At 40.7% G+C, this 9,714-nt stretch overlaps 1 protein-coding gene across 1 annotated transcript in view; it reads left to right on the top strand.

Moving 5' to 3' along the window:
* snphb (syntaphilin b) overlaps positions 1–9,404 on the top strand; it is a 29,808-nt gene extending 20,404 nt beyond the window's left edge. The window contains exons 3-7 of the mRNA XM_063879614.1: positions 1,015–1,158; positions 1,676–1,786; positions 2,162–2,311; positions 2,461–3,103; positions 3,287–9,404. Coding sequence (XP_063735684.1) covers positions 1,015–1,158; positions 1,676–1,786; positions 2,162–2,311; positions 2,461–3,103; positions 3,287–4,486 — 2,248 coding nt within the window. The 3' untranslated portion in view covers positions 4,487–9,404. The remainder of the gene's footprint in view (positions 1–1,014; positions 1,159–1,675; positions 1,787–2,161; positions 2,312–2,460; positions 3,104–3,286) is intronic.
* Positions 9,405–9,714: the final 310 nt, after the last annotated feature.

Consider the following 9,714-nt stretch of genomic DNA (forward strand, 5'->3'; position numbering starts at 1 on the left):
TTACTGATTGTGACAATAATAATTATCATTAACGAATGTCCTGACAGAGGTTGCCCATCACAGATCCCCCTTCCTTCCTTCCTTGTCCTGCTAACCCTGATATTACTTTATTTTCTATAGCAGGATGGAAGCAATAGTTAATTGTGGAAATATGTGTTTATTCAACTGTGTTTCAACATTATATTTTGGACGATATGTGTGGTTTGACATCATCGATAAGGGGATGTTTTCAAAGGCGTTTGCAAAAATGGAAGGAGAGATTTCTATTGAAGGAAAAAAGCTTATTTGCATTCCTACCAAGAGAAAAAGAAGATTCAAATATAACATTAATAAATAATATAACTGTATGTTGAAAATATCACAAAGAACAACCTAGTCAGAAAAATTGTCACAGTATAGTGTGTTGGAAATATAACAAAATACAACAGAGTGTAGTCTGTTGATAAATTAGGAAAAATAAACTAAGAGTAGTTTGAAAAATAATGTCATAGTGTCATAAAAATCTGATTAAAAGGACATAGAATAGTATTTCAAAAACAAAAATAAAACAGTGTAATGTAGTGTTGAAAAAATAAGAAAAGAAGTCATAATATTGTATGTTGAAAAATGTTATGGAAAATATTATAATATATATATTTTTTAAAGTCACAGTATGGTATGTGGATATGGAGGATTCAGACTGTATGATTGTGTTCTTTCCATTAAAGTCCTCATTGCTTCAAATACAACTTTGATATGGAAAGTCAAAGAGAGTGGCCTACATGAATAAAGCACTATCTGTCTTTCCTTTTGCAATGCTTTTAGAGTGGCAAGTCAATGTTTGAGTGCTTGTTGACACCTAGGATCTGCATTAGCATCTCAGGCTCTGGATGACTTAGCCAAATGCTATATGCCAGACAGCTTTGCCTCACCGCAATAGTGTGCACACATTGGAAGCATGCACATTGTGTCAGTGTGGTTTGATCCTCTGCTGTCCTCCTGTGATTTAACACCCTGTTGTCTCTGCCTGGGCAGGTTTGACTACTGCAGGTTCATAGAGCTAGACTACGTTCCTATGGAGACAGACTATATGGTCTCAATGCGCCAGACAAAAAGCCTTGCATCGTCCAAGTCACCGACTAAGGGATACGCTTCCACCAAGTCTCCTGATCGCCACAGCCGTGCAACAAACTCCCCCTCGACCCCTCGCTCTCGGTCTGTTCTGAGTCCCGCTTCTTTTCTCACTATCAGTGTTGAATTTCTGAAGCATGGGAATGTATACAATATGGAAACCATTTGAAAATCTTTTCCACAGCATCATGTCTCGTGTGCCCTTCTTCTTTTATATTTGAGTCTTCTCATACATTTTGTACATTTAGTACAATCACTTTATTCTTTGTTAATGAATGCTTCTTCTTCTCTGTTATATCATTGAGTGTCTTTTCTTTAGTGCCAAAATGACTGAGTTTCCTGGTTTCCAAACTGTTTCCGAACTGTTGTTAGCAGTGATTTTGGCCTTTGTATTATGTCTGCATATTTGTGCATTTCCATGTTGTATTGGCATGCTATTGGAAATGGATGGGACCATTTGTGTCTTTTTAATTTGTTGTTTGGCTCTACAGCTCACAGGATTCACTGTCACCTGGTTGCTTGGGGTGTGGTTACGTGGGTTTACATTATTTATTTAACTTTTGAACAGGCGGACACCGGCCACGCCTAGTAATAGAGATCCCTATGGCAACACCCCCCTCAGCAGCAGCAGCAACTCAGGCTCTTGTAAAGGCAGTGAGTGCAGCCCCACCAAAGGGTAAGACATCAGAATGTGCATGGTCAGCTCAGTATAGGAGATAAAAAGCTTCTCTAAGTCTTCACTCTTGTCTAACATACACCAAAGAATTTTGAAGGATTTGTAGGGTTGCGGCCCCCTCACGGCCAAAAAGCTAATTAATGCAAGTTTAAAAGTCGGCCAGGTCCAATTATTGTTTGCAATTTTTAGTTTCATTTAACGATATTCCAGAAATTCTCAAATATACAATAAATACAATTTTTATTAATATAATTGAGTCTTAACTTAGCAATGTTGTAGGCATATGTACATTTTTGATACTCAGTGATACAGATTTTGGTAGTTACGGTAAAAGTTAATCTAGAAAAAAATTCCTTCCATATTCTTGTTTCCTAGTCGTCACCCGAAATATACGTCATGTACGGACAACCATGGCATCCGGCCACCTCCACCAGAGCAGTACCTCACACCGCTGCAGCAGAAAGAGGTGTGTATCCGACACCTGCGGGCCAGGCTAAAGGAAACCATCAACACTCTACAAGACAGGTAAGAAACTGAGAAACTGAGTATTAGTATTGGCCCCGAATGTCAGTTTTTATATTGTCTGACCGTTCTTTTGTTAACTATTATATACCAAGTTCTAACCCAAACCCTAACCCTTTGCTCCTTTCTTTTCTCCACGTTCACCTTGTTAGGGACACAGAGATAGACGATCTGAGGGGCCAGCTTTACAGGATGCAGGAAGACTGGGTTGAAGAGGAATGTCACCGCGTTGAAACTCAACTGGCTTTGAAGGATGCGCGCCAGGAGATCCAGCAGCTCAAACAGGCCGTGGACACTGTTCGCGACAGGCTCAGTGATGCTGGGGGGCTGAGTGGCGACATAGGGGTCCAGAAGTACTTTCAGGACATCAACACTCAGAACCACAAGCTTGAGAACCTTTTGATCAACATGGAGCTAGCCCAAGCTGGATTAGCCAAGGAGGGGGAACCCATACCAGGCTGTCGCACCCGTGTTGGAGGTTCGGCACCAGCGTCGGTTTCAGGGGAAAGTCCTGGAATACCCAAACCGGCAGTAGGAGGCAGGGGGTCTTGTTCCTGTGACTGTTCTCCAGCCCGTTCTTTGACGAGGAGCTCCACCTACACTAAGCTCAGTGAAGAAGCACTTGGGGACCGCAATGGCAACGGCCCCGACTATCCTTGTCTGTCAGGTGATGGCACCCAGGATAGTGGTTTTGTGTGTTGTGGGGAAAGCAACATCACCAGCCGGGCCGACCTGCTGCTGGAGGCCGCATTCCTCTCTGAAGAAACAGCATCTTTACTCAACTCCTACGCACAGACCTTCTCCCAATCTCTGCCCCATTCTCTGCCCAACTCCCTGCCCCATTCTCTGCCCAACTCCCTGCCCCATTCTCTGCACAACCCCCTGCCCCATTCTCTGCCCAACTCATTGCCTCACACCTTCTCCCATACCTTACCTCGCTCCTTCCCACGCAATATGTCCCACTCTGTGCCCCAAGCCATGCCACACTCCTCCACCTATGAGAAGCTGTGCACAGGCGAGCGGCTTGCATCCCTTCGTTGTGGTCTAGGCGGAGCGGGCTGTAGGAGCCATCCCTGCCTGTCCCACCACCACCTCTACCTGCACTCCTTGCGGGAGACCGGCATTCAGACAGAAAGCTGCCCCATCCCCGCAACGGCAGGTTACCCCTCTGATCTGGATACCATAGCGGAGCAACGTACTTTCCGTTCCCAGGCCTGCAGCCCCACCTCCACCTGGATGTCTGATGAGGGCGATGAGGAGCTGGACTCCATTACCACCACAACTTCAATAACCACTGCAACGATGATGAGTACGGCCACAGAGCCGATTCTGGTCACCAAAACACCACCAGTCCATTCCTTACCACGGTCTGCCACTGTAGCGTGCTCTATGGAAAGTCCTCTGTGTGGGGGAGAGGAAGATGTGGAGGAAGAGGAAAAGCAAGACAAGGAGAACAGAGAGAAGGAAGCTGCAACAATGGCGCAGCAGGAAGAAACAACAGTAGTTAGATTGGCAGAAGAAGAGCAGCAGACACAAGGGGGCTCAATGGGAGGGAATGAGTTGGAAGTTCAGGGTACAGAAGATGATTTAACAGAGACATCAGCAGGGATGCAGGGTGAGTTTGGAGGAAGCTGTGAAGAAATCAGACAGGTTGGGTCAACACTAGAAAACCTCAGCCTGGAAGACAGCCAGCAGGAAGTTGGTCTAGCAGCAGGATCACCCCAGATAAAGAAAGCAGAACTGAGTCCCAGTTGCTCAGGATTATCCCCGGACATAGAACAGCCTCACACCTCACAACCGAGGAGATCCACTTCCGAGGAGATCGCCAGTGTCACTGTGGTGGAGTTGCATGATGAGGACAATGATGAAGATGAAACTAAAGAACAAGGCGCAACAGGGGGCGCAACACCCGAGGAGGATGAGTCATCGGACTCTGGGACAATTGTGAAAAGCTACTGGAGTCGTCACTTCCTGGTTGATCTTCTAGCAGTGGCAATCCCCGTGGTGCCAACACTGGCGTGGTTCTGTCGTGGCCCCGCCCGTGGTGAGCAGCCCATATATCATATAGGGTCGCTGCTGCGGGGCTGTTGCACTGTGGCGCTGCACTCACTGCGCAGGGGAGGTGGGTTGAGGCACTACCCTGCAGGCGGGGGAGACATGGGTGGATCACAGATATAAGAGGAGAATCTGGTCCATCCTCTGTGGTCCTTAACTACGACCTCTCCTGTGTGGGTCTGGGTCCTTCTCTTGTGGGAAAATACCTCGAAGGAAAGGGGAAGAAACAACCTCCTGTCCTGCATTCTTCCAAGGTTAACAGCTATGGGGAACATCCGGGACAGGAATTCTGCTTTTATGACTAATATCTCTAACTGGTTAAGTCTGTTCTGTTTGGTCCTACTCCTTATCGTCTCCCAAACACTGGTCCTTGCTGTTGTTACCAAGATGTCTGCTAACACTACTGACTTGTGCAAAACTGAATGAGCTGATTGGAATGAATGATCTATGCTTGAATGTTTAACGCTGATTGTTTTCTTTTTAAATGCAGGAAAATGTTTTAAGGTTCATAGATCTGTCTACCAGGCTGTCTTGAATTGAAAATGTTCAAATGATCTTGTGTATGTATAAAAATGTGTCCATGTACAACACTTCGCTCACTGACCAGTGAAGGGAGGATCCACTCTAATTCAGATTTCACACATGACCTATGACTGCAGACAGTTTTCATTGAGTCATTGGCATCTTCTAGACCAAACAACATAGTGCTATCACTATCAATAACGACAATGTCGTCACAGAACCCTGGTTGATCCAAGGGGTAGAACACACTGAAACACTGCAAGGCATTAAGAACCTTCAGCTCTGTTAGAGGAGAGATCCATTCTGTTGCAGCTTCAACTCTTTCTGTTTATACAAGGAAAATTAAGCCAGAGAATGACAAGAATGACTTCTTGGATAAAGACTTGTATTGAGCAGGAAATTAGGCCACAAATAACTGCCTTAGCAATCAGTTGGTGGTTGTCAGTTTAGCCAAAGAAATATTTGACGGAAAAACATCTGACAATCGATTGATTTTGCCTTTAAATTCCATTCTCCCAGGGGACATATCAACATCTAATTCTCCTTTATATAAGGTGATTTGCAATTGAAGCTGTATTTCATTTCCTTCAACCCCAGCATCCAAGGACAACATTTCTTCCCTGCACCTCTTTATAATGCTATACAAAATCAAATTTCAAAGGTCAGGACTTGTGGGACAGGGATTTGTTGACTATTATAGAAAATGAATGAGAGCTGGTGGCTGTGTGCGGTGTGTTTCTACCCTGAGAGTAGATAATTACTACTAACCCGATTAACATTACAGAAATTAAAGAAAGCAGATCAGATACAAAAGTTCAAACTCAAGCTCAATAAATCCACAAACTTCGTCCCAACTTAATTCCACAAATCTATAGATTTTTCACCTGAGCAGAAAATGCCACCTGTTTTATGACTGAAGGCAAACTACATAATGTGTTTCCTTTTCATCTTCTAGCTACACAGTTTCTACTTTTTCACAGTTTATCTCAACACTTAAATAGACGTTCAACAATTAGTTTTCTTGCCGCAAGCTAGATGAGAAGATGAATGACCCTCTAATGATTGTACGCTAAATAAGAAGCTACAACCTACAGGCAGGTAGCTTAACTTAGCTTAGCAACGAGACTGGCAGCAAGGGGAAACAGCTAGCCTAGCTCTTACCTATCCACTGTTTTGGTAGGGATATTATGTTTTGTTATTATTTAACCTGTCCTCAGTCATACAGTTGTTAAACTGAATTCAAAGCAAACTCAGCTGAACTTTTGAATTGTTGAAAATAAATAATCTCCAATTGGGTTACTTTGGTCAGACACTTGTTTGTAGATACTCACTGGGTCAGTTTGACACTTTGATGTAGATCTGAATAAAGTGAGTTGTGCTTAGTCTGTACTCTGTGCTGTATATTTCTGCTAACCTAATGCTCTCGTGGTATAGTTTAACTGTCACTCTGGTAGTGTGTATTTTAAAGTCCGCTGTACAAGAGTTAGTCAGTCACTGCAAATTAAATCAAAATTGTTTAATAGATTATTCTGCAAAGCATTTGTGGACATGGAGGACATGTTAGTGAACTCAAAATGTAAATCAAAAAGATACCTAAGTTGTTATCACTTTAAGGATCAGGGTGTTTACTTTCTATGAATGTGAGAAATATTATTTAAAATTTCTTATGTTGGCTGATCTTGTGCATATATTTGGGTTCATATGTCCTAAGGGTAAATAAGCAGCCTGTGACTGTATAATCAAACTTGTCTAAATGTCAAACTCACTCTTATACAACCAGCAAAAATAGCCTGACACCAACTGAGCTGTTTAATTATTTGGTGAGGAAATATCAGAATGAATGTTTTTTGGTTTTTTTGTTGACATATTTTGCACTATTGTTCACTTTATGAATTTTAAGCAATTACTTGAAGTTGAGATTGTATGTGTGTCGAAAGTGTTTTGTGTCCACTGATTGTTTTGTTGGTCTGCAGTTTAACATATAGTGCTGGTCATGTTTAGAGCAAAAATAAAACAGGTGAAGTGTAGCTAAAATAATGCAGAAAATTCAGGTAGATCTTTAAAAATAATAATACAATACATGTCATTATTTTCTGTGAATACTGTAAAGCAGTTGCCTTTCATTCATGCTTTTTGATTTCAGCTCTTGACCACAATATGTATCTACAAGCCGTACAAATAATGGACATTCAAGTCTAAATGCTGATGTAAAAACATACACTGGTAGAGAATGAGCAGTGTTTATGCTACCGGATCAAATTATGTAAGTGTCAGACGTCAGTGACAAATTGACAATCATGACAACCCCCTGTCTGTGTTTAGTTTTCTGCAGTGGCCATTATCAATGCATTAAGATCCATGAAACAATTGAAGGAATGCCTTAGAAACAAAGGACTGCCTCTTCTCCACTTCCACTGTTCAATATTTGCTCATCTAGAACCTCAAAATCACGGTCTGACTCATGAGTTGTGTTCCCATCTCCTGACTTTATGAGCTGCTGGGCTAAAATGAATTAGGAGGCTAAAACTATTTCATGTTTTACAAAAAGCCATATACTCCCGTGAGAATGTGTTTTTATGTTTTGTGAACCAAATCTTTGATGATAGAAGTCATATAAATGAACTACATCAGCATTGGATGTAATTTGATTGGATGATGTAAAGAAGAAAGAGTATATTTATTGCAATCCAGGTTTAGGTTTGTTGTTGGGTGCAGCAATCATCTCAGCCTCCTTTATTTACCTCTATGCACAACAGTCTATACTTTAGCTGCTTATATTGTAATATAATGTATGTGTGTCTGAAAAGTTTTTTAAACTGTTGTGCATTTTTATTATTGTATTAGCCTCCAAAGCCCAGTTTTGTTTTTAATTTTAATTTTAATTTTTAATTCATTTTGTGCTTTGATTTTGTTGATATGTTGTGCAAACAAGACATATAGCTGAGGGGTGTACTATCATAAGGGGTAAAACATCTGCACAATGTATTAAGGCATCCATTTAGGTGTAGATCACATTTGACTGTCATTTAAACACAAAATCTCTCAAATTGTCTTTCTAAACTATTGTTGCTTTGTTACTTAAAGGCCCAAGCTAAATTAAAACAAATTGGTCAAATCCCAATTTGTTTTACCAAAAACCACAAAAATCGGTTAAAAAATGTTGTTGTTTTTTGCTGTTAATGGCTTTCCAAAATTGTTGTTGCGTTAATGTCTAAAAATATAGCATGTTAACATGACCAAACTGGTGTTTTAATATCAAGATCACAAAACACATTTATTTGCTCAATTGACCTTTCATAAACTCTACATATAAACACACACACAAATCTTGAATACATTATTGGCACTAGTGAACTTCCGAGGCGTTGTCAGCTAACCCAAATAAATCCAGATTCCTTCAGAATAACTTCGTAGTACACCCCTCACACAAGTTATTGATCAAATGTGTCGCATACACACAAACTACACAATTATCATTCAACACCTTTGTGCACGTGATTCTCTTGTACACAACATTCATTATGTTTTGTGCATAAGATCATACATTTTGCACCAAAATGGTCATTTGTGCACGCAAGAAAGCAATGAAAATAATAATATATGTTATTCTCTCGTGCTTACAAGATTTAAAAACAAAAATGTTTGGGTGGCTTCTGTATTCAATAGCTTTTTATGTGTTTAATGTACACTGTGTTTCCAACAGGCCTGTATAAGGCCTTTATGTCTGCAAATACTTATCCTAATAGGGTCTGGTGAAGATAAATGCATTCTTGGAGTCATTTTGGCCCTTACATTTTCCTATTCAATGAATACCATGGCCCCCAGCACTTGTTTAGGATTCCAACCATTGTTATAAATGCTTCAATTCCAGAAAAGGGTTGATTACAGGGTGTCATTTATTTATTACAATTCTATTCTCACTTTCCTTTGATCAATCCCGTGCAGAACTTTCAGAACCCATTCAAAGATGATTGCAATGCTAAGGAGGCCATAAACCTGAGTTGGACACTGTTCAAAATGTCCTATTTTTGTCCCATAATGCACCTGAACTTCCTGCTGTAGTGTTGGTTGTGCCAGTGTACAGTTTGAGTGGAAGGGGGGTGACTGAGTGATTATATACTACGTATATCCTAAAACACATATGATGCTGAATATTATTGTGGGAAGAGACGAGGAGGTGGGTGTGTTTGGCTTCTTTATATTGGTCAATATTTGAATGTGTATTGTCATTTTATGCTTTATTCCTTGTCTGACTGTCTGAGTATGTGTTCCATAGCCTATGTAATGATAGTTAACGTAAACAGAGCTTATACCAAGTCATTTAACATACTAACATAGAAGGAGTTCAATGCCTGGTATAGGAATTTAGCTGACATCCTTAATATTTACAGATAATGTAATGTAAATGAACTATTTTAATGGCAATAGTAGTGTGTAGAGACATCAACATTCACACTCCCACCACACTGTATAAAGGCAGACCAAGAGCCCCTATATTAAACAGCATGGAGGAAACGTATCTGTTGTGTGTTTGTCTCAATCTTGTTTCTCTTCATTTTTATTACTTATTATTTTGACCAGGAATTCTTTTTTTATGCTCATCTTCAGATTCAAAAGTGCATTTTGTGCCTCCACCATGTTCCAGAAACAATGTAGACGTTGACCTGGAGAATCTAGGGAGCATAAGAAATTAGTTCTAACCAAAAGTGTTCGGAGTGAGTCAGATTATCTATCTATATTATCTATAAAGAAATGATTGCAGGCGCAACAACACACTAACAAACAACAAATCAAGCACCAACCATCCTTTTATTGTGCCTTAAAGAAAC

Source organism: Eleginops maclovinus, chromosome 1, assembly GCF_036324505.1.
Source record: "Eleginops maclovinus isolate JMC-PN-2008 ecotype Puerto Natales chromosome 1, JC_Emac_rtc_rv5, whole genome shotgun sequence".
NCBI classification, from domain to species: domain Eukaryota; kingdom Metazoa; phylum Chordata; class Actinopteri; order Perciformes; family Eleginopidae; genus Eleginops; species Eleginops maclovinus.